The sequence below is a fragment of the Talpa europaea genome, assembly GCF_964194135.1.
Source record: "Talpa europaea genome assembly, chromosome: 5".
Classification (NCBI taxonomy): Eukaryota; Metazoa; Chordata; class Mammalia; order Eulipotyphla; family Talpidae; genus Talpa; species Talpa europaea.
In genome coordinates, this window is record NC_140071.1 from 34,432,019 (window position 1) to 34,457,336 (window position 25,318).

At 37.0% G+C, this 25,318-nt stretch overlaps 1 protein-coding gene across 4 annotated transcripts in view; it reads left to right on the forward strand.

The window, feature by feature from the left end:
- Window positions 1–6,341: 6,341 nt before the first annotated feature.
- The window catches only part of KIAA0825, a gene marked incomplete at both ends in the record, with an annotated part of 333,803 nt that continues 314,826 nt past the window's right edge, over window positions 6,342–25,318 (forward strand). For all 4 annotated transcript variants that reach the window (XM_084233142.1, XM_084233143.1, XM_084233144.1 and 1 more), the window contains one exon: window positions 6,342–6,472. In XM_084233142.1, the coding sequence (XP_084089268.1) occupies window positions 6,342–6,472 (131 nt within the window). The remainder of the gene's footprint in view (window positions 6,473–25,318) is intronic.

Below are 25,318 nucleotides of genomic sequence, written 5' to 3' on the forward strand. Positions count from 1 at the left end.
TCAGAAATAGATTCTTCTACTATTTCTCATAGAAGACAACAAATTTATACTAGAAGACACCTTAGTGCCTAGTAAATCCATCCACCTCATTTTATAAATGAGAAACTTGAGCTCTGCATCCCTCTTGAGAGATTGAGTGATTTACCCAAAGTTACATAGACATCAGCAGAGCTAGAATCTGGACTCAAATCTAGTAATTCTTTTTTGAATGAATTAAATATGTTTCCTCACAGTGCAGCATTTTGAAATTTGTTCACTTATATATATGGAATATTATTTAATTTTAGTTAATCAGAATACCCCACTTCTATAACCGTGTTCATTAAAAGTGTTTATTTTCTTCTATTAGACAATGCTGTTGAACAGTAGGTCTTCAGATGAACCAGACATAGTAAAACATTAATTCCACAATCCATCCATACATCTGAGAAGTCTTTTTTTTTTTTTTTTTGTGGGACACTCGCTGGTGACTGGGGATGGAACTGGTGCTGCAGAGGCTGCAGGCAGCCCCGCACCCCAGCGCTCAACCGCTGCGCCACCAGGGGAGGCCCAGATCTGAGAAGTCTTGTGACTATACTTACTGGACTTTTCCAAAGAGGAGAATTTATGGGACCCGTAATGTTTCTTTACTCTTAACTACTTCAATCCCAATGGTTAGTTTTTCAAACTTTCTCTCCTTTTTAGTGTATTTATTGGTCAATCTTAAGAAGACTGATATTCCTCATTTTTATTATTAAATAAACAGAAAAAGATAAAGTAAGGTCTGTAACCATTATATTTGTTAAAATAAAGAAAAGGAGACCCTGGGGTAGAAAGTTATAATTTTAAAATATGTTAAAAATGAATTAGATTCCAAAATTATTTTTCTATGAGCTTTCTTTTGATCATATAAGGTATGTTTTTATTGCTTTATTGTAATATTTTCTGGCACTGCATATAATATGTTCATATTTTATTATAGTCACTGATCTTAGGAATTTATAACTCAGCTGTTATAATTTGCCTCAGGCTGAAACTTGATCTACAGATGTTTGGCTTAAATATAATTCTTCAAACATAGCTTATTTTTAAAAGGCAATGATTAATATTAGAAGGGCTGTTAATACTCAATTGAAATATTAAGGACTATTTTTAAATCTTATATAAATATGATCAGAAACATTACAGGAAAATGAACATTTAAAAACAATATTGTAGAATGGCAATTTCAAAAGTGAAGTTATTGTACTCTAAGAAGTTTTAGCTCTCATTTTTGATTGACCATAGACTGGAATAGAAGACTTCATTCATTTTCCAAAATTATTATTGTCTTCTTGATGACAATACTTAGAGATACAGAAACATAAACAGAATGCGGAAAGTACTTCTTGATCCCATAATTTCAAAGGCTCTTCCTTCCTCCCCCGCCAAATTTATAAAGGTAGCTCTTTCTTTCAGAAATACCACTGAAGTAATTACACAGCTCCACTTGTCCCTCATGATTTACTTTTCTGTTATTGAGGTCACAGTTATATTTTACCTGGAAATAGCAGTGATCTTTCTACTAGTTCCCTTTCTTATGGTCTTATTCTTTTTACTGTCTCAGTTTCATGAGAAGAGAGACCATTCTCCCTATGTCATGTTCATCAGTGTAAACTTCTTTCTCAAGTATACACTGTAGGGATCACTGCCATTCTAATGAGAAAACTGCTAAATCCAAAATGTAGCATAACAGTCTACTCTCCTTCCTTCACTTATATATTCACATTTTCTCTCTGCATCTATATTTTCTATATTTAATTTAATTTTCTCATTCTATTAATTCTATTTTGCCCATCAAGTTTTCTCCTTTCCTAACACACAACGTCTTATATTTTTTTGGTATCTTAAACTATAAAAGGTGACCTTTATCTTGTCTTTGTTCACCTTGAAACTTTATAGAAGCAGGTTTTTGTAGTGCATATGAAATCTCTGAGCCATCTTCGTCTGGTACCCTATCATTGCAATATAATGACATTCTTTTAATGTGTTCTTTGTATTTATGGGTTAACTTCTGCACTGAAGTTAGATAGAGAAAATTACACAACCACGTAGCTTGAGAATCTTTCAAAATCATGGTCATCAACCCCAAATGAATGTTCAGTGTTTCAGTTCATTGTTGTTTTACTCCAGAACTGGTTTCAATGAAGAACATAACATACACATTCAATATAAAAATAATACAGAGCAACAGATTTTCTTTTTATAGCATTTACAAGCTCCAATATCACAAAATAACACAAAAAGTTTGAAGATATATGTTCATAGCCAAGAGTTATTTTGGAATTATATTTTGACTGACTTTGAAAAAAATGATGAATGCAATTTGACAAGGGAAAAGTGATAAGATGTTACAAATGAAGATAGAAAATGTAAAATAAAAAGATCATAAGCCCCCTGAGAACAAGTATGTTTCTCTTTTAACTTCTTTTCAAATACTATGTAAAATGATAACTTGTTGCAAAAACATAGGAAAATGCTAAGCATAAAGAAGGAAATTGAAATCAACAATATTATAAATATCCCAAGGTAATATCTTGGTTAATATTTTTTTCAACAAGGCAATGTTTTGAATGCAGTAAGTAATTCATTTTGTAAGAGGGCAGTATCCATGAGTACTGGCTCAGTATAAAGCGAAGTATATCTGAGTTTAGATAATTATGGATATAATACACATTTTTAGCTAATGTAAATTTTGAGGAGAATTTAAAAGCTAGGGAATGACTATTTTTATTTCAATATACTGTTTTTTCAATCATTAATATCTAGCATTTAATGTCCTAAGTAAGTCAGGTCAAACGCCTTTGATATATGGCTACTTATTATGTGTCACATTCTGTATCTCTAAAATCATTCACATATGAGAATTCCCTGTCTCACTCAGCATGTCATTTAGGAATGTATTCCTTTTTTTTTTTTTTTAAGAAAAAAGAAACAACCTCATAAAAAATCTTCAGTAGTTCCTCAAAAATATGTTTGATTGCCATAATAAATGCAAGTAATATCCCTATTACTAGTGATGGGAAATTTTTGGACATTTGCTTAGAATAATTTTTAAAGTGAAGAAAAATACTTCTAATTAAACGGAATCCATCAACATTTCTCTTAATTTAGAAAGGAACTCTTTGTATTAAAGTAACAAGCAAGAATATGCCAAAATGACTCAAGATTTCTGCTGTAAAACTCAAGCAACCACTAACTTAGTAAATTTTACAATTAGATTTCCTTTCTTAGCAAATTTGTTTGAGTTTACCTTTGTGATTTGACTAGTAATATTTCTGTGGGAAAATACAGTAATGTGAAGGATTGGCTAAAGGACATTATTCCATTTATTTGTGAAGACAATAAAACTACTTTTATAATACAGTAAATAATTTCATTTTAAGTCTTTGTTATATGTATTATATAACTATTATTCTCTCCTCACTGTTACCATGTTAAGTTAAAATGTATGCAATATATTTTAATTGTTTTAAAATGTGTTTACAATAAACCCATGTTCAAGAGAGATATGCCCAGATATTCGGATTATTTATTGTCATTCTTATCCTCAAACATTTCTCATAGTACTTCACAGAGACTAATTACAAATGTTAAGTGACCTGGGGCCTCCCTAGTGGTGCAAGGGATTGAGTGCAGTCCTGTGAAGCTGTTTGCAGCCTCTGCAGCGCGAGTTTGATCCCCGGCAAGGGAGCTACCCACATGACGCAGCAGACCTCTCCTGACTCACCCACTGTTCCCCTCAGCAGTGTACTTTGGTCTATCTGCCTGTTCTGCTCCCCGCTCCGTCTCTGGTGAATCCTCTCACCTCCCACACCTCTGGCCTGTACTCTAGTTCTTGTAATCATAAATAAATAAATATTTTTTAAAAATCATTAAAAATTTTTTTAAGTAACCTCTTCACAACCTTAATAATTCCTTAAGTACTAGCCATTCTGCTCAGTAATCTATCTGTATTTTGCTATTGACTAAAAAATCATCACTTTCTTGGTTATAATTTCTACTGTTATCACTCAGAGATGCCTTTTTTTGGGAAGTCTATCTTTTAACCACTATAAAAATTATAGTGTATACATAAAAAGTAAAGAACAAAGAGGATTGAGGTGCAGATTATGGAATGTAGGTCTTATTCACTTTCTTGCCAGCTGTCTAGCTGCCATTCATCAGTGCCCTGCATGTGTTATTACTTGTCATATATCCTGAGATATATTACCATATAGTCAAAACTAAATGCTAGTCTACAACCCCTAAGGTTCTAAATACTAGAATATTGTCTTATTAAATAATATTTTTAGGTTATACTCTGGAAATATTCAAAATTAACTTTGACTTCAGTAGTCTAAAAATTATAACAAAATATAATTTAACTCTAAAATAATTTTGTAGATAATAATATTTAAATGCTATAAGTATAATGTAAATTAAAACTAACATGTTATTGTGCATAGATCTCAGCTGCTTACAAAGAAAAAAAAGGACAGATTTGATAGATAAAATAAGATTTGATAGATAAAATAAGAATGGGCAAGCAAGAATCATTGAACTTTTGAGGCAAAATCAATAGTATGAAAGAGAAAAGTCAAGATTAAACAGAAGAATGGCTATGTCAGAAAAGGTACCAAAGATTCATGATTTCTGTCCATAGTATAGAGTTGTACTGAAATCAGCTACTCAGCTAGTAATGGCATTTCTCAGCCATCTTTGTATTCAAGTTCTATGATTGTAACAGGGTGGTCCCCGGGAAAGGGGGAGGTTCCAGGTTTCCTGCCCCACCCAAGGGAGGGTGGAGCTGAGCAGGGAGAGAAGAAGCTGCAGAGGAGACTGAGGAAGGAAGCAGGATGGAGAGCCAGGAGACTTGGAGGCGGTGTATGGAGCCTAGAGACACGTGAAGAAACTGCGATTGTCTTTTGGTCATGGACGTGGTGACAGATGTGGGTGAGACCTGTGGGGAGGAGACAATGGCAGCTTTTATCTTGATTTTGATTTTGCTCTTTTCCTTCCGGGCTTGTCTGGTTGTTTCTGACCCTTTTCTGTGGGTCCCCACTGGAAGATGCTTTAGACTTTGTGGCAGGCTTTGGGGCCTTGCTCTGGGCCAGTCCCATTTGGATGGAGTTTTACCCACGAGGGGACGGGTAACTTTGGGTGCTTGATTTAGAAACTAGATTCTTTGCTTTCCTGTATTGTTTCCTAATTGTATTAAAGTTCCTTCCCATTAAAGTCTCATGTTTTGTGTTAATGCGGCGGATAGCAGAACCTATTTAGAGCAAGCAGGTTTGCGGGGTCTGGGGTGCCCCTCTCCCTGCCCTGTAACACGACTGGACTGTCACCAGTGAAATATGAGTAGATCTGATAAGAGTCACTTCTTGTACCAATAAGTTAGTTTGTCTTTTCTGCCTGTGTCTTGTACCAATAAGTTAATCTGTCTTTCCTACCTGTGTCTTCTCTCATTGCTTACTTCCTTACTTTTTTCTGCTGCTCTGATACACCTCCTCAGAGAGGCCTTCCCTGATATCTAAATAAAATATTTCACATTCTGCCCCAACTCCATCATTCTTAGTCTATACCATTGTCTTGTTTTATTTGTTCTCACCACTTGATATTTTATAAAATATATCCATCTATGTGTTTTTAAAATCTACCCTCCCCTCTCAGAATAAAAACTCCAAGATGGCAGCAACTTTGACTTGTTACAGCTACCCTCCAGTTTCTGCAGCAGTGCCTATTATCTATCAAACACTTAGTAAATGTATGTAGAATGAATGAATGAATGTTTGAAGCTCTGACAGGAAATGCATATATCTACAGGAAGAATACATATGTACATTTTAGTTATCAATGGTTAGGTTGTCAGGGATGTTAGAAGAATGGAAAGGAAACTTTATTGTCTTCACATAAATATAGGATTACAGAATGAGACCAAAAATTATGAGGCTCCAATTTCTAGGTCAGTACATTGACAGGAGTAGAAGAAAGGTATTTAATTCTTGTGCCAAGCACCCTTGTTCACAGTGGTCTACCAGGCATTGTGATTTCCTCTGTAGCTCTTGGTTACTGTGAGAAGCAGCAGGATGCTGAAGTACTCTCCAAGGGGTGCTGTTTTGTTCAGCTTTCACAGCATAGAGAACTGTGGAAATTAGGTCACACCTCATGGAATTTAAATAACAAAATACTCTACCTATCTTATTGTCCTAGTTCTCCTAGTGCTATATTTCATTTTGTTTATAAATGGGAATTATTATTTTTGATTTACTCTTACAACTTGAGGTAGTTTTCTTCCTTTTATTTTGGGAGTACTGACATACTTTTTATCCTTATTCTTCAGAATGGATTGGGGAGAAGAATATTCCCATAATTCTTTTGACCTACACTGTTTGTTAAATTCATTTCCTGGAGACTTGGAGTTTAAGCAGATCTTCAGTGACCTTGATGAAAAGATAGAACAAAATGCTGCGAGGTAAATATTGCTAATTATTTTAAACAAGTTGGTTTCATGTTCATTTACAAAGAATTTACTTCCTCTCGTTTTAGTGTTTCCTACTCCTAGATAATTTTAGGTTTTAATTATTAACTGTCCTAAAAAAAATGGATTATACCCTCCCCCTTAGAATTTAATGATTGACCTTATCTGATGAGACTAGAAAATTAAGACACTGTCTTCATATACATAAATTTAAAGTTTATCAAATTCTTTGAAATGATTTCTTGCAATTTGCCAGTATTGGTATCCTGGTTTTTCATTAATGACTTTAGAGTTAAACATTCTAATTTGATGGATAAGCCAGAAATTAAAAATTTGAAATTAAGATATTAAAATGAAAGTATAAGTCAATAGATTGCTTGAGTTGCTGAAAACAGAATATTAAATATAAATTATTTCATGTAATATTTGTCATTTTAAGCCTTCTTCTCACTTTCTTGTGAGGCTAGGGATTCCATTTTTTTTTCTGCACCAGATTAGTCTTCTATTATCCACAAAATGTTAGTGTTAATAAACATTGAGGGTAGCAGGGACAGCTAAATAGTTTCCCACTAATTCTTGTTCTTTGATTGAAAAGATTTTTGTCTTCATTTGTATTTGTGAGACCTGGAGTCAGTTCTCTTACTAGAACCCTTTTGGTCAAATGTTCTAATCTGATACAGGTTACAAATGTTCAAACCACAGTAAAGATTTCTATTGTAGAATGAAACATGACAATATTTCCTTTGTTTAAATTTCAGTTATACTGATACTTAATTTAAGAAAACTGAATCAAACTAGTGACATGGTCCTGTGATTTTTCTTCCCTTATGTTTTAATGAGAAAACAATTTTTCATCTTCATAACAATAAATACAAATAACTTAAATCCAAAAGATAGTAAGTGTTGTGGGATGATAATTAAAACCAAAATTATCTTCAATCTCAGAAATTATCTCCACAAAGGCAGAGAGAAAGAAAATATGTTTATTGTTCAACAAGCATTAAACCAGAATGCAATGTGCATCACAGGCAATCTTCTAAGAGATTGCAAAAGCAGAAAGGAATCTCATTACGTTATATAACCTCATAGGTACAGCCTTTTTCATACTTGTTTTCAAAATAAACAATCAAAATAGAAGATTCTATAGCACATTTTGTTACCATAGTTCATCTTAACTTTATAATAGGTAAAGACCACCTGTGTTAGCAATTGACTTTATCTTGAGCAACGGACTGCTCTTTATGAGGTAATTTTGCAAATTCAGTAAGGCCCCCAGCAAAGTGAGGTCCCCTATCCCCCCAAAGTAACTACAAGATGGGGGAGCTGTCTCCCTTGATATCTACATTTTGAAAGATGACTTCCAAGTATTTGAGAAAGACAATCCTGGTAGAGAAAGCTGGCAAAAGGACTATCAAGAGTTTGTGGGCCTCTCTGGTGGCACAAGGGGTTAAACAGTGCACTACGAAGCAATCCACAGCCTCTGCAGCACGAGTTCGATCCCCGGCCAGCCAGGGAGCAATCCACATGGCAAGGCAGACCTCTCCTGTCTCGCCTGCTGCTCCCCTCAGCAGTGTATTTTGGTCAGTCTGCCTGTTCTGTACCCCACTCTGGTGAATCCTCTCACTAACTGCATCTCTGGCCCGTACCCCAGCTCTTGTATACATAAATAAATAAATATTTAAAAAACAAAAGAGTTTGTTAAAGGACACATTTCACAGAGTTTAAAAAGTACTGAGGTAAATGCATTAAGAAAAAGGGAGAGAAATCTCTTCCCATATTTTCAACAGTGAGAATTAAATATCATTTTTAAATTTGTATTTGCCCTTATATTGTAAAAGAATATATATATATATATACAACTGGACAGGAAGAATAGAAATGTTACTTGTCATATTGTGTGTCTATAAGAACTTCTCTACCTTAGTGTCTTGTTAAACTAATAAAATATTATTATGTTATATGTAATATATATTTAAAAGATACTATATCGTTAGCATATATGTGACTTTACTGTAGGAAGGGTATTTTTTGTATAATATATAGATATTAAATAGATTAAGTTTTAATTGTTATAGTATTTCTTTAATTATTCACTGTATATTTATATAATGCATAGCACAGTTTCTAGTCCAAAGGAGCTTATAAATAATAATAGTATTACCTTACATGCATTAGCAAATCATTGTTTAAATTTTAGAGATGGTTATATTAAAATAAGTCTCAAATATTTTTTAAGAGTAACCTTATCCCTTCATAATGCCATTTAGGCTCCATCAGAACAAAACAAGTCACTGAATTCTGATGCTTTTTTTCTAAGCTACTTCATTTTTATTTGCTAAACCATCTGTACTTCATTTCCTGCTCTACTTGGTCAATAAGAAATCACATTTACAAGTGAAACAGTGATTAAAATATTGAGTTTTGCATTCATAAGTTGCTATTTAGGTCAGAGCTCAGATGTTAGTATTAAAAAGAAAATATGATATGGAATGTAAGGGTATAATTTTTAAATTAAAAATATTTTATTGCCTATATATTAAAACAAACCTAGAACAGAGCCACCTCAAGTGACCATTGATCTTCACAAGGGATAAAATAAGCGAGTAGTTGTATTTGCTGTATGTTACATTTAGAATCAAGGCTATTTTTCATCAAATTCAATTATGTTTTTATTATACTCTGGAGAATAAACATAATAGTATAGGGTGTATATATTTTTAAAATAAAATACTGAATAATAACCATGGTTCAGAAGAGTGTAAATCATTTATGCACTCATTTATTGCCTTCTAACAGAATAGCTTTTAGAAAATTGTGTGTCATGACGAATCAGTTATGCCACACTTACATTGCAGTAGTTGAATTACCCTTGGCATTTTTGTATTCTAACAGTTCTATTTATCTCTCACTGGTGTACATTGAATAAGTAATGAATATCTGTATGATATGGATTTTCCCAATACTTTTAAAAGAAAAAAACACTAGTAATTCATTTTTAAATATGGTATTTTTCCTTACCCTTGAATTTTTAAAGTTGTATTTCTAGCAGTGACCCTGACACCTAGGTGTGAATTCCTTACCTCTTTTTAATATCATCAGGTTTTATGAGCCACAGGGTCTTTTGCTTCCCCAAAGCAGTGATTCACTAGAATGGACCAGAGTGCCCAGAGGTCACTGAACCTTCACTTGCCCTTCAAGAAAGGCTGTCATTCTCTCAGACCATTTCCACTTTTACATCCTCGTTTCCATTCTAGTCAGAGAGAGATGATTCATAGGCCTGACAGTAGAAATCAGTGACGGTGAATCATTTACTTTTAACACATATCAAAATTGGTAACAACAGGGTAAATAACCTGGTGAAGAGGAATACTATGAATGCTGTAGCTACAGACTCAGTTCTATAACTGAAAACTGCTCACAGCACCGAAATATTTTTTGAGCTTGAGTGAACTTATTGTTAGTTTAACAAGATATTAAGGTATAGAAGTTCTCTTAGGCTCACAGAAAACGTGACAAAAAATATCTGCTAGTGGACACACACATTTGAATATATTTCATAACCACAGAAAATCATGTAAAATAAAAATTAGTCATTTCAAAAACAGTATTATGTAGTAATATTTCTGGAAGTATTTTGGCACTTATTTAATAATGGTCAGAGGATGCAAATTAATACTACTTCAATGAAGGAAAATGGTGTTATCGACTTAGCACTTTTTTTTTAGCTTCCTATGTTTGTACTTCTCTTTTGTGTTTCTGTATCCTACTGAACAAGACTGAGCCACTTGGAAGAAGCCTTAAAGGTTCCTCATCTATCCCTCCAACCAAAGGAAAACCCAAAGGACACTTCCCAGTTTCTGCTCCCTGGGCACTTTCCAGTATGCTCATCCTGATGAGAGTACTTACCCCACTTACCCCACTCTTATTTCTTACTGTTTAAATTTCTCATTTTCCCACTAAACTCTAAACCAGAAGTTCAATGATGCATGAAGGTGGAAGTAGGGGTGAATGGGAAAAAGACAAAGCACCCTCAGGTGGCCTGTTGAACCACTTTCTCCTCATCATTTTACCACTGTTAGCTTCATTATTTGAATGCCTAACATGCTCTTTAACTCTTTTTTTCCCATCACCCTACATTATGTGGCCTCAATGCTTACCTTAGACCTCTGCTTTAGGAGATTCTGATAAGTAGTATAAAATGTGGTATCAGTAGCTCCATTAGATTGGTTGTTAAGAGATTCTGTTGAGGGCCTCCCCTGGTTGTTCAGGTGGCTGAGCGCAGCACTGTGAAGCTGTCCGCAGCCTCTGCACCGCCGGTTCAATACTGGCCCGCGGGCGAGGGTCCCACATGGAGCTGCAGACCTCTCCTGTGTCGCCCTCAGCAGTGTATTTCATCAGTCTGCCTGTTCTGCTATTATTACAACTACCTGTGTATGGCGGTTGAGCGCTGGGCTGCGAAGCTGCCCGCAGCCTTGGCAGTGCCAATTTGATCCCCGGCCGCCGGCGAGGGTCCCACATGGCGCTCAGACCTCTCCTGCTGCGCCTGCTGCTCCCCTCAGCAGTGTATTTGGTCAGTCTGCCAGTTCTGTTCCCCGCTCTGGCTCTGGTGAATTCTCTCACCCTCCTGCGCTTCTCACTGTACTCAGTGCTTGTATAAATAAATTAATTAATTAAAAAAAAAACTAACTACCTGTGTATTTGCGTGTGTCCTTCCTTATGAGCGTTTATTTATTTGATAGTTTCTTAGAAAGTACACAGTTTACTGTTGCAAAGTTGTTCTTCAGTGGTCCTGCAATTTTATTTTCTCCCATACTTATTGTAAGAGAATGCATGCTGTATGCCCTGCCTTCTAACAATGTAACCTATAGTTTGTATTATAAAAACCCTCGGTTTGTAGTCAAACTTGTAGTCAGATCTATTTTCTTACTTAGTCATTGCATATATACAGGCAATGGAGGCAAAAACTACAGACTATATGTGTTCCCAGATGTCTTCTCATTCTCATTTATATACATGTTTTCCCTCTTTCATTATTTCCCTGTCTCTGTCTCAGGAAGAGAAGCAGTAGACTCAGCGTAAAGTGCATGCTGGTGTAGATTTTCCACTTTTCTACTCCTGTTTCAGTTTGTGTAACTTCATGGGATAGACCACATCTGACTTTAGTCTGAACTTACTGAGCAAGTTTACATTGGTTAAAAAAAGGAAAACACATTAAATTATTCTTGTTTGTCATGGGTATTAAATTTCCTTCTCCTTATAAACCTATGGAGCATTTCTTCTGGAAAATTCTTTTTGCTGTTAAAATAGACTTGTGTAGTGTATCTGCCATCATTGCATTGATCCAAGTCAGAGGTAAATTTAAGAAGAGACCTGAAATCTCTTGAGATATAATACCAGTCACACTCCCATAAGGTCCAGCTCACTCCTGCTACTATCAGAACTATTCTGCCATTGACTAGAAGTTTGGGAAGTATTTCACAATTGTTTGATTCTTTTAAAAGCACTATAGACTTTTTAGATTGATACAGTCTTATGTCTAAACTTTCTTTTTTAAATTGTTTATTATTATTGTTTAAATTTTATGTATTTTTACATCATTTTTCATTTTTACATGTACGCATTTTCATCTTGGTTATAGTCTCCATACAATTCCCAGCCCCCCTTGTTTAGATCCTACTCCCTCCTCCCATCCCCCAACCCCCATAGTCTTTCTCTGGTTTATAGTTGCTTGCTGATTTTGATTTTTACTTTATTATAATTAGTCTTTTTCCTGGTCCCTTATTTATGTTTTCTAAATTCCTGCTATGAGTGAGACCATCCAGTATTTTTCTTTTTCTTTCTGGCTTATTTCGCTGAACATGATCCCTTCCAGCTCCATTCATGTCACTGCAAATTGCATTATCTTTTTTGATTGCTGAGTAATATTCCATTGTGTATATGTACCACATCTTCTTGATTCAGTCATCTATTTTTGGGCATTTGGGTTGTTTCCATAGCTTAGCTATTGTAAATAGTGGTACTATAAACATAGGGGTGCAGGTGTCCATTTGAATGAATGTTTCTGTGTCCTTTGGGTAAATACCTAGGAGTGGAATTGCTGGGTCATATGGTAGCTCCATTTTTAGTAGGTTGAGGAATCTCCACACAGCTCTCCATAGTGGTTGGACCAGTTTGCACTCCCACCAGCAGTGCAGGAGAATTACTTTTCTGTCTAAACATTCTTGAAGCCATCTGGACTATCCAAGTCCCTTTCTAAACTTTGCTGCGGATTGGTGGTATAAAGCAACAAATCAACAGAGGACCCTAAAATTTTAAAGTGTATTTGTACTATAATCCTCAGAAAATCACTCTGGAAAAAATAGACAGGAAAGGCCTCCCCTGGTAGCACAGCAGTTGAGCGCTGGGCTGCAAAGCTGCCCGTAGCCTCTGCAGCACCGGTTTGATCACAAGGGTCCCACATGGTGTGACAGAGCTCTTCTGCTGTACCCGCTACTCCCCTCAGTAGTGTATTTCATCAATCTGCCTGCCTGTTCTGCTCCCGGCTCTGGCTCTGGTGAATTCTCACACCCTCCCGTGCTTCTGACTGTACCCAGTGCTTGTATAAATAAATAAATAAATCTCTTTTAAAATTATTTTTTAATTTTTTAATTTTTTTGATTTTTTTAATTTAATTTTTTTTATTTTTATATATTGCCCATACAATTGCAACCCCCTGATTTTGACCCCAATCACTCCTTTCCCCACCCCACCCCAAAAGTGCGTCTGTGGTTCATAGTTGTTTGTTGATTTTGATTTTTTTCTTTCTTATAGTTATTCTTTTTCCTGGTCCCTTATTTAGGTTTTCTAGATTCCTGCTATGAGTGAGACCATCCAGTATTTTTCTTTTTCTTTCCAGCTTATTTCGCTGAGCATGATCCCTTCCAGCTCCATCCATGTTGCTGCAAATTGCACGTGTTTATCTTTTTTGAATGCTGAGTAATATTCCATTGTGTATATGTACCACATCTTCTTTTTTTTTTTTAAAGATTTATTTTTATTTATTTATTTGTTTGTTTGTTTACACAAGCACTGGGTACAGTCAGAAGCGCGGGAGGGTGAGAGAATTCACCAGAGCCAGAGCGGGGAGCAGAGCAGGCAGAAGGACCGAAGCACACTGCTGAGGGGAGCAGCGGGCGGCAGAAGAGGTCTGCGCGCCATGTGGGACCCTCCTCCAGTGGCCGGGGAGCAGCCGGGGATCGAACTGGTGCTGCAGAGGCTGCGGGCAGCTTCGCAACCCAGCGCTCAACCGCTGCGCTACCAGGGAGGCCCATGTACCACATCTTCTTGATCCAGTCATCTATTTTTGGGCATTTGGGCTGTTTCCATAGCTTAGCTATCGTAAATTGTGCTGCTATAAACATAGGGGTGCAGGTGCTCTTTGGAATTAATGTTTCTGTGTCCTTTGGGTAAATACCTAGGAGTGAAATTGCTGAATCATATGGAAGCTCTATCTTTAGTAGGTTGAGGAATCTCCACACAGCTCTCCATAGTGGTTGGACCAGTTTGCACTCCCACCAGCAGTGCAGGAGAGTTTCTTTCTCTCCACATCCTTGCCAACATTTGTTGTTGCTAGATTTTTTAATATGTGCCATTCTCACTGGTATGAGATGGTATCTCACTGTAGTTTTGATTTGCATTTCCCTGATTGCAAGTGACGTTGAATATTTTTTCATATGCCTGGTGGCCATTTGTATTTCCTCTTCAGAGAAGTTTCTTTTTAGCTCTTCTGCCCATTTTTGACTGGATTATTTTCTTTGTTGTTGTTGAGTTTCATCAGCTCTTTGTAGATTTTTGTGATCAGTCCTTTATCGTTAGTGTTGTGTGCAAAAATTTTCTCCCAGTCTTGGGGTTTCTCTTTGTTTTGGTTATTGTCTCTTTTGCTGTGCAGAAACTCTTTAATTTGATGTAGTCCCAGCTGTTTATCTTTGCCTTCACTATTTTTTTTTTTTTTATTTCTTTTTTTTTTTTTTTTTTTTTTATAAATTTTATTGTTATATTCCCCATACAATTGCAGCCCCCCATTCTGACCCCAATCCCTCCCCTCCCGCCCCCGCCCCCCTAAAAGTGTCTCTGGTTCATAGTTTTTTGTTGATTTTGATTTTCACTTTCTTATAGTTATTCATTTTCCTGGTCCATTATTTAAGTTTTCTAGATTCCTGCTATGAGTGAGACCATCCGGTATTTTTCTTTTTCTTTTTGGCTTATTTCGCTGAGCATGATCCCTTCCAGCGCCATCCATGTTGCAGCAAATTGCATGTGTTTATCTTTTTTGAATGCTGAGTAATATTCCATGGTATATATGTACCACATCTTCTTGATCCAGTCATCTATTTTTGGGCATTTGGGTTGTTTCCAAAGCTTAGCTATTGTAAACAGTGCTGCTATAAACATAGGGGTGCAGGTGTTCTTTGGAATTGATGTTTCTGTGTCCTTTGGGTACATACCTAGGAGTGGAATTGCTGGGTCATATGGAAGCTCTATGTTTAGTAGGTCCAGAAATCTCCACACAGCTTTCCACAGTGGTTGGACCAGTTTGCACTCCCACCAACAGTGCAGAAGAGTTCCTTTTTCTCCACACCCTCGCCAACATTTGTTGTTGCTAGTTTTTTTAATATGTGCCATTCTCACTGGTGTAAGATGGTATCTCATGGTAGTTTTGATTTGCATTTCCCTGATGACAAGTGATGTTGAACATTTTTTCATATGCCTGTTGGCCATTTGCATTTCCTCTTCAGAGAAGTTTCTTTTAAGCTCTTCTGCCCATTTTTTGACTGGATTATTTTCTTTGTTGTTGTTGAGTCTCATCAGCTCTTTGCAGATTTTTGTGATCAGTCCTTTATCATTAGTGTTGGGTGCAAAAATGTTCTCCCAGTTGGTGGGGTTTCTCTTTGTTTTTGTTATTGTCTCTTTTGCTGTGCAAAAGCTCTTTAATTTGATATAGTCCCAGCTGTTTATCTTTGCCTTCACTATCACTGCTTTGGGTGATGTGTCTGTAAAGATGTCTTTGATGTGCAAATCACGTAGTGTTTTGCCTATATTTCCTTCTATATATTTTATGGTTTCAGGTCTTATGTCTAGTTCTTTAATCCATTTTGAGTTGATTTTTGTGTATGGTGTGAGGTGGTGGTCAAGCTTCATTCTTTTGCATGTAGCGACCCAGTTTTCCCAGCACCATTTATTGAACAAACTTTCTTTGCTCCAATGCATAGTCTTTGCTCCTTTGTCAAAGATTAGTTGACCATAAATCTGTGGGTTTATTTCTGGATTTTCTATTCGATTCCATTGGTCTGTATGTCTGTTCTTGTTCCAATACCATGCAGTTTTGATGATTATGGCTTTGTAGTATAGTTTGAAGTCTGGGAGTCTGATGCCTCCATTCCCTTCTTTTTTTTTCAGGAGAGCTTTGGCTATTCGGGGTTTTTTGTGATTCCATATGAATTTCATCAATAATTGTTCTATTTCTTTGAAGAATGACATTGAAATTTTGATTGGAATAGCATTGAATCTGTATATTGCTTTTGGAAGGATGGCCATTTTAATAATGTTTATTCTTCCAATCCATGAGCAGGGGATGTCTCTCCATTTCTTTGTGTCTTCTTCTATTTCTTTTAACAGTGTTTTATAGTTTTCTTTGTATAGGTCCTTTACCTCTTTTGTTAGATTTATTCCCAAATATTTGATTTTTTTTGTTTCAATAACAAAAGGGATGGTCTTTTTGATTTCTTCTTCTTCAGATTTATTGTTTGTGTATAGGAAGGCTACTGACTTTTGCGTGTTGATTTTGTATCCTGCCACTTTACTGAACTGATTGATGAGTTGAATTAGCTTTTCTGTGGAGTTTTTGGGGTTCTCTATGTATAATATCATATCGTCTGCAAATAGTGATAGTTTGACTTCTTCTTTTCCTATTTGGATTCCTTGGATGTCTTTCTCTTGTCTTATTGCCCTGGCTAGGACTTCCAGTATTATATTGAAAAGCAATGGTGAGAGTGGACATCCTTGTCTTGTTCCAGATCTTAATGGAATTGCTTTCAGCTTTTCACCATTGAGAATGATACTGGCTGTTGGCTTGTCATAGATGGCCTTTATGATGTTGAGGTATGTTCCTTGTATCCCAAGAACTTCAAGGGCTTTTATCATGAATGGGTGTTGCACTTTGTCGAAAGCTTTCTCAGCATCTATTGATATTATCATATGGTTTTTATATTTCTTTTTGTTGATGTGTTGGATAACGTTGATTGATTTTCGGATGTTAAACCATCCTTGTGCCCCTGGAATGAATCCAACTTGGTCGTGGTGAATTATCTTATGGATACATTGTTGGATTCTGATAGCTAAAATTTTATTGAGGATTTTTGCATCAGTGTTCATTAGGGAGATTGGCCTGTAGTTTTCCTTTTTTGTGTTGTCCTTGTTCGGTTTTGGTATTAGTGTAATGTTGGCTTCATAGAACGTGTTTGGTATTGTCCCTTCCTTCTCAATTTTTTGGAAGAGTTTGTGAAGGATAGGCACTAATTCGTCTCTGAATGTTTGGTAGAATTCATTTGTAAATCCATCAGGTCCTGGGCTTTTGTTTTTGGGGAGGTTTTTGATTACCATTTCAATTTCGCTAATTGTAATTGGTCTGTTTAGGTGTTCTATTTCTTCTTTATCTAGCTTTGGGTGATTGTAGAGTTGTAGGAATTTGTCCATCTCCTCTAGATTGTTAAACTTGTTTCCATATAACTGTTCATAGTAGTTACTGATTATTCTTTTGATTTCTGCTGTGTCCGTTGTGATTTCTCCTCTTTCATTGATGATCCTGTTTATTTGTGCTTTCTCCCTTTTTTCCTTTGTGAGCCTGGCTAGGGGTTTGTCTATTTTATTGATTTTTTCAAAGAACCAGCTCTTGGTTTCATTGATCTTTTGGATTGTTTTTTTAGTTTCAATTTCATTTATTTCTGCTTTGGTTTTTATTATTTCTTTTCTTCTACTGGTTTTGGGGTTTTCTTGTTGTTCTTTTTCTAGATCTTTGAGCTTCGAGATTAGGTTGTTTCTTTGCGTTCTTTCTTGTTTCTTGATGTGAGCTTCTATTGCTATATATTTTCCTCTTATTACTGCTTTTGCTGCATCCCATACATTTAGGATATTGGTGTCCTCCTTGTCGTTCAATTCAAAAAATTTTTTAATTTCTTCTTTGATCTCCTCATTAGTCCAATGGTCTTCCAGTAGTGTGGTTTTTAATCTCCATGAGGTAGGAAAGTTCCTTGCCTTCTTTTTATGGTTTATTTCTAGTTTGATGCCTTCATGGTCAGAAAAGATGGTTGATATGATTTCAATCTTGGTGTATCTGTTGATGTTTGTCTTGTGCCCCAGTATGTGATCGATCCTGGAGAATGATCCGTGTGCGCTTGAGAAAAATGTGTACTCCGTTTTTTTGGGGTTTAGTGTTCTATAGATGTCTGTTAAGCCCAATTGCTCTAGGTCTTTATTTAGAGCTTTGGTTTCTTTACTTATTTTTTGTCTTGTTGATCTATCCATTGTTGATAGTGGTGTGTTGAAGTCTCCCACTACGTATGTGTTTTCTCTGATGTCTGTTTTCAGAGAGGACAACAGTTGTCTGATATATTTTGGTGCTCCTTCGTTTGGTGAGTATATGTTAATTAGTGTTATTTCTTCTTGAAGTATTGTCCCCTTGATCATAATGTAGTGACCATTGGGGTCTCTTTTTATCTTTTTGAGTTTGAAATCTGTTTTATCTGATATAAGTATAGCTGTTCCTGCTTTCTTTTTTGGCCCATTTGCTTGTAGGATTGTTTTCCATCCTTTGACTTTGAGCCTATTTTTATCTTTTGTAGCTAAATGTGTTTCCTGGAGACAGCAAAAGGTTGGGTTTTGTTTCTTAATCCAGGCTGCAACTCTGTGTCTTTTTATTGAAGAGTTTAGTCCATTTACATTTAGAGTTAATATTGATATGTTAACATCTGTATTTGCCATTGTGTTTGTCTTTCCTTTGATTTTATTTATTTATTCTTTTAATAACTTTTTTTTTTTTTGGCCTTCTTTCATTGTTATTCGTCGCTCTGAGGTTCTGGCTTTAGGACTCCTTGTAGTATTTTTTGGAGTGGGGGTTTAGTTGCAATGAAATTCCGGAGTTTCTGTTTGTCTGGGAAGGTCCATATTCTTTCTTCAAAGAGGAAGGAGAGCTTTGCGGGATAGAGTATTCTTGGTTGGCATCTGTTTTCTTGGAGTCTGTTGACTATGTCCCTCCACTCTCTCCTTGCCCGTAGTGTTTCTTCGGAGAAGTCTGATGTCAGCCTGATTGGTTTTCCTTTGAATGTTATCTGTTTCTTCCCTCTTGCCAGCTTCATTATTTTTTCCTTGTCCTGGATTCTTGGGAGCTTTACTATTATGTGTCTTGCTGTATTTTTCCTTTCGTCGTGGAAGTTTGGTGTTCTTCTTGCTTCTTGTATATCAATTTTCAGCTCCTTCTTCACATTTGGGAAGTTCTCTTCAATTATCTCTTTGAATATTTTCTCTGTTCCTACATCTCTCTCCTCTCCTTCTGGTATTCCTATAACTCTTATATTTCCTTTCCTCATGGAGTCAGATAGTTCCCGAAGTCTTTCTTCGTTCTTTTTCCTTCGTACTTCTCTTTCCTTCTCTGTTTTGGTTCTTTTTATTTCTGTGTCTTCAAGATTACTTATTCGTTCTTCCATTTCATCTATTCTGCTTTCATTGCTTTTCCCAGAATTCTTTAGTTCTTCCATTAATTCTTTGATCTCCTGCATTTCTTTTACTTCCCTCTTTAGGGACTCAATTTCTTTCTTCTGACCATTGTTTTCCCTCTCTAGGGACTCAATTGCATTCTTCTGATCGTTGATTATTTTTCCCTTATCATTGTTTTCCTTTATGACTTCTGTCAGTTTTTTAATCACGGCAATTTTAAATTCTCTTTCTGGAAGGCTCAGAAATTCTTCCAAGTTATTGTCGTTGCAATCTGGGGGCTGGCTTTCTTTTTGTGGTGTGCTTTTTCTCTGGAGAGTTGCTAGGTTGCGTGTGGTTCTTCTCCTCCCTACTGTCTGTTTTCTAATTTGCCGTATGCGTTGGGACACTGTGTTGTTGGGACTTGCCGGCATCTTGGGTGGGCTTCTCTGTTCCCCTCTGGTTCTTCCAGGAGTCATCTGTCAGTTTCAAGCAGCCTTTACTGGAGAAAGGTCCCTGTTCTAAAATGCCGATGTGGGGACACACTCCCCTGTGCGCCTGGTCTGCCCCGGCGGTGGGTTCCTGCTCCCCTCTGGGCTTGGACTGCAGGCCAGAGGGGGTCTGGCGTGGGCGAACTTCCCCCGCTCACCTCTGGCTCCTGGGGAAGCCTTCTGCAGGTAGTCTTTACTGAAGAAATGTCCCTGTTCTAAAATGGTGATGTGGGACACATTCCCTGCGCTTCTGGTCTCAGGCACTCTATTCTGCGCGCCTGGTCTGCCCCGGCTGTGGGTGCTCGCTCTCCCTGTGGGCTCAGACTACTTGTTCAGAAGGGGCCCGGTGTGGGCTAACTCCCCAGCTGGCCACTAGCTCCTTCAGTAGCCTGTGCTGGGGTCAAGTCGCTAGGTGGCACCAGAGATCTCTCCTAGAGCCCTTGGGGAGCTGATTTTCCACCCCGTGGGACAGGGAGCAGAGCGGGGATGGTAGGGTACACCTCAACGGCTTTAGGGTGCTGTGTCTGTCTTGTGCCCCACCGTCGTGGGGAACCCACGCCCCTAATTTCGTGCCCCGGGTCTCAGTTCCAAAGCCCTCAGTTCCAGGACGCGGGCTGTAGCCCAGATCAGTGGCGCGGGAATGGCGCCTTTTGAATCCCGCTCCCCTGCCTGGGCGCCTTGTTCCTGCTCACTCAGGGAGGGCCTCCGCCCGGGTCTCAGTTCCACAGCCCTCAGTTCCAGGACGCGGGCTGTAGCCCAGATCAGTGGCGCGGGAATGGCGCCTTTTGAATCCCGCTCCCCTGCCTGGGCGCCTTGTTCCTGCTCACTCGGGGAGGGCCTCCGCCCGGGTCTCAGTTCCAAAGCCCTCAGTTCCAGGACGCGGGCTGTAGCCCAGATCAGTGGCGCGGGAATGGCGCCTTTTGAATCCCGCTCCCCTGCCTGGGCGCCTTGTTCCTGCTCACTCAGGGAGGGCCTCCGCCGTCTCCCCGCAAGCCTAGGTCGCAGGCGCGGGGACCTGGGCAGCTGCAATCCGAGCACCGCTTTCGCGCAAGCTTACCAGGCGGGGGCGGCCGGGGCTGTGTGCTGGTGCTGGTCTCCTCCTGGGGGGCGGGGCTCTCTTTTTAATGGCGCGTGGAGCTCACCTCCGCGGCGGATCCTGCAGGGTTCGCCTCAGCTCCCGTTCACGGGGTGTGGTGGCTGCAATAGTTCCTTTCCACTCACAGTCCCACTTGCTGTGTCCGTTTTTCTTGTTGGGCGTTTTGGTTTGTTGTTTTCCTCCTCTCTGCAGGTCGGAGAGTGCCGCCTCTGTGGGCGGGGGAGGGGAGCAGGGTTCTGCGCTTCCCTCCCTTCTCGTCCTCTTTTATGGCAACTTTCTTCTTCGGGCAGTTTGCTGGAGTCGTCCGTTTATCTTCCGTGTCCCAGTTCTCACTGGGACCTGCCGCTTTTCCTCCCTATTAACTTTTTTTAATGGGAGATCTTACTCGCAGCGTCTCCTTGCCGCCATGTTGCTCCGCCCCTCCTTTGCCTTCACTATTACTGCTTTGGGTGATGCGTCTGTAAAGATGTTTTTGAGATGTTAAGTATTGTTTTGCCTATATTTCCTTCTATATATTTTATGGTTTCAGATCTTATGTCTAGTTCTTTAATCCATTTTGAGTTGGTTTTTGTGCATGGTGTGAGGTAGTATTGAAGCTTCATTCTTTTGCATGTAGCAATCCAGTTTTCCCAGCACCGTTTATCGAACAAACTTTCTTTGCTCCAGTGCATATTCTTTGCTCCTTTGTCAAAGATTAGTTGACCATAGATCTGTGGGTTTATTTCTGGGTTTTCTATTCGGTTCCATTGGTCCATGTGTCTGTTCTGGTTCCAATACCAAGCAGTTTTGATTATTATGGCTTTGTAGTATAGTTTGAAATCTGGGAGAGTGATGCCTTCATTCCCTTCTTTTTTTTTTTTCAGAAGGGTTTTGGCTATTCATGGTTTTTGGTGGCTCCATATGAATTTCATCAATATTTTTTCTATTTCTTTGAAGAATGACATTGAAATTTTAATTGGAATAGCATTGAATCTGTAGATTGCTTTTGGCAGGATAGTCATTTTGATAATGTTAATTCTTCCTATCCATGAGCAGGGGATGTCTTTCCATTTCTTTGTGTCGTCTTCTATTTCTTTTAATGGTGTTTTATAGGTTTCTTTGTATAGGTCCTTTACTTCTTTTGTTAGGTTTATTCCCAAGTATTTGATTTTTTTTGTTTCAATAATAAAAGGAATGGTTTTCTTAATTTCTTCTTCTTCAGATTTATTGTTTGTGTAAAGGAAGACTACTGATTTTTGTGCATTGATTTTGTATCCTGCCACTTTACTAAACTAATTGATTAGTTTAATTAGTTTTTCTGTGAGTTTTTGGAGTTCTCTATGTGTATTATCATGTCGTCCACAAATAGTGATAGTTTGACTTCTTTCTTACTTATTTGGATTCCTTGTATGCCTTTCTCTTGTTTTATTGCTCTGGCTAGGACTTCCAGTATTATGTTGAAAAGCAGTGGTGAGAGTGGGCATCCTTGTCTTATTCCAGATCTTAATGGGGATGCTTTCAGCTTTTCACCATTGGGAATATTGGCTGTGGGCTTGTCATAGATGGCCTTTATGATGTTGAGGTATGCCACATCTCAAAGAACTAGAAAAAGAACAACAAAAAAACCCTAAAGCCAGTAGAAGAAAGGAGATAATAAAAATCAATGAAGAAATAAATGAATTAGAAATTCAAAAAACAATCCAAAAGATCAATGAAACCAAAAGTTGGTTCTTTGAAAAAATAAACAAAATAGACAAACCTCTAGCAAGGCTCACAAAGAAAAAACAAGAGAAAACATGTATTAATAAATAAATCTTTTTTTAAAAAAAAAAGAATGGACAGGAAATTGGAAGTTTATTAGCATAGTCCAGATGAGAAATGATAGAAACTTGAGTCTAGTTTTTCAAAATAAGAATGAAAAGGGGACATGTTTGAGAAAAATTTAAGAGTTGATGTTAACAGGATTTGGTGTTGAAGATGTTTTTTTCCAGAAAGAATAATTAAAACTTTTTGAAATCACCAAGACTCTGAAATGGCAAATAGCTCAGGAAAAAAAAAAAATTCACTTTCTTACTACTCTTTTTTTAGCTACTGAAGTAGTTGTTTTAAGAACTCTTTTTTCAATTTAAAAAAATTTCCTGAAAAACCTTTGTCTCTGGACAATAAGTTTTTATTTCGTGGCTGCTGGTAATTTAATTAGTTTTTATACATCAGCCTTTTTACCTGTTAATTACCTATTAATCTCAAGGAATTTTAGTAATCTATTTAGATAAACTAGGCTTATCTAAAAACCAGACAATTCTGTTTACCTAACAACTATTTCTTAGTGCTCTTAAACACATGATAGAGAAGACTTTTCTTTAGACTGAACTTATTTTGTAGGTAAAATGTAAAACAAGACCATCAAAAATGAAAGAATTTCAAAAACATTTTAATGCTTAGATTTTCCACACTATAAAAAGTTTTTTAATCTCTGCCAGGAGAACATTAGGCTTATTTTAAAAATAAAAGTTTTGGGCCTCTCTGGTGGCGCAAGGGGTTAAGGCACAATCTTTGAAGCTATCCGCAGCCACTGCAGCACAAGTTTGATCCCTGGCCAGGGAGCTACCCACATGGCGCAGCAGACCTCTCCTGACTTGCCTACTGCTCCCCTCAGCAGTGTGTTGCGGTTAGTATGCCTGTTCTGTTCCCCACTCTGTCTATGTTGAATCCTCTCACCTCCCACAACTCTGGCCTGTACTCCAATTCTTGTATGCATAAATAAATAAATCTTTAAAAATAAAAATTAAAGTTTTATCTTCCATAAAATCAGAGATAGATGTTTTCTATAACCTTTATATAAAAATATAACTGTAATTTTGACTAATGGGATATACTTTTTTCCTTCTATTTTATATAAATAAGACAAAATGATGTAATTTTGGGAGAGCTTTTACAATTAGCTTGTTTTGAAATTTTGTCATAATTCTTCAGTTCTCTTTTTCTCAATTCCTCTCCAATCAGCATTTATGCTGCTGTTTAATACTATCTATTTAATTGTAGGACATCTCAATTTTGCTGGAAGTAATAGAGGGCATATACATATATACACAGAAATACATGCATAAATGTAATTGTGATATTAAAAATAAAAGTAGTTTTATATTTTTTATATCAAAATAAATATAGTTTTAAAGACATGGTGGTGAGATGAGAAGATTAGCATTGAATTCTTAGGAGTCAGAGGTCAAGGAATTCTAAGTACAGTGTTTTCCTTAAATTTCTTAAAACTTCCATATTCTTGTATATAGCCTACTTTTCTACAGGAAAAAGTCTTCTAAAGAAAAAGCCTTTTTTGAGCAGGTACATGTGTAAGTTTCTTCCTATGTACTCCATTAGCACATTGTACTCCTCTCTTGTCAAGTCTTACTGCATTGTAGTTATTTATTTATAGGTCCGTCTTTCTCACTAGACAGAAGTCCTTTAGGGAATGTACCATTTCTTATTCATGTTTGGATTCCTAGTGTATATCACAGTGTCTTTCACATACTCAGCATTTGGGTAATGTTTATCAAATATAGTGCCTCCATTCAATATGTAATTTTTATACTCTAAAAGGAAGCGAGTAGTGAATATTGAATGAGAAAATTACCATGGATAACCTTTCAAAAAACATACTGCATATTGTATTTTAAAAATGGTTTATAAATTGATTTGCACACAGTGTCTCAGTAATGTATCTACTTGCACACATCATTAACTTGGATAATTCAGGCATTATAATTAAAGCACATTGAGATTCAAAATTAGTAAGAAATGTTGAGACATGTGAAATGGCATAAAGAGTATTATAATAAACATTCATGGGTCCATCATCCAGTTTAAGGAATAAAACATTACCAGGACTGCTAAAGCTTACCTTATTCCTCTCCCCCTGGTCCATCCCACTTATATTCTGCCCTATATTTGGTACATTGTTGATTCCAGGACATTTTCCTATACTTAATTGCCTCTGTTTATAATCCTGAGCAAAATATTGCTCTGTATGACATGTTTTCAAACATTTTTATGATTATTATTATGTGGTACACATTTATTTGTGCCTTTTTTTCCTTTGATGTTATATTTGAGAGATTGTCCATGTTGATAGCTGCTTTTTACTTTATTTTCATTGCTTTATTCTCCTAAATGAATATAACTAGTCATTCTCCTATTGATGACATTTAGGTTTTAATATCACAAATAAATTTTAAAAGATGGTTTAAAAAGGCCTTGCTTAAGCTAACTAATGCTTTAAATTTGGAAATTTAAACTACATAGGGAAGAAATCTACTATTTTTAGACCTCTTACAAATTTAGTCTAATGTTTGGGATTTAATAATAAATATACTAGTTGAACTTCTGTTTGTGGAGTTACCTTTATTTTTTCATGACAGGCCTGGCTTCCAAAACAAATTTGAAACAACTTGCAGCAATACCATATTATTTCAGAAAACCTAGACTAAGATCTTGGATCATTCTAATCTAAGGCTAATATAAGCCTCCTCCCATCCCCGAATTTGGTCCCCATTT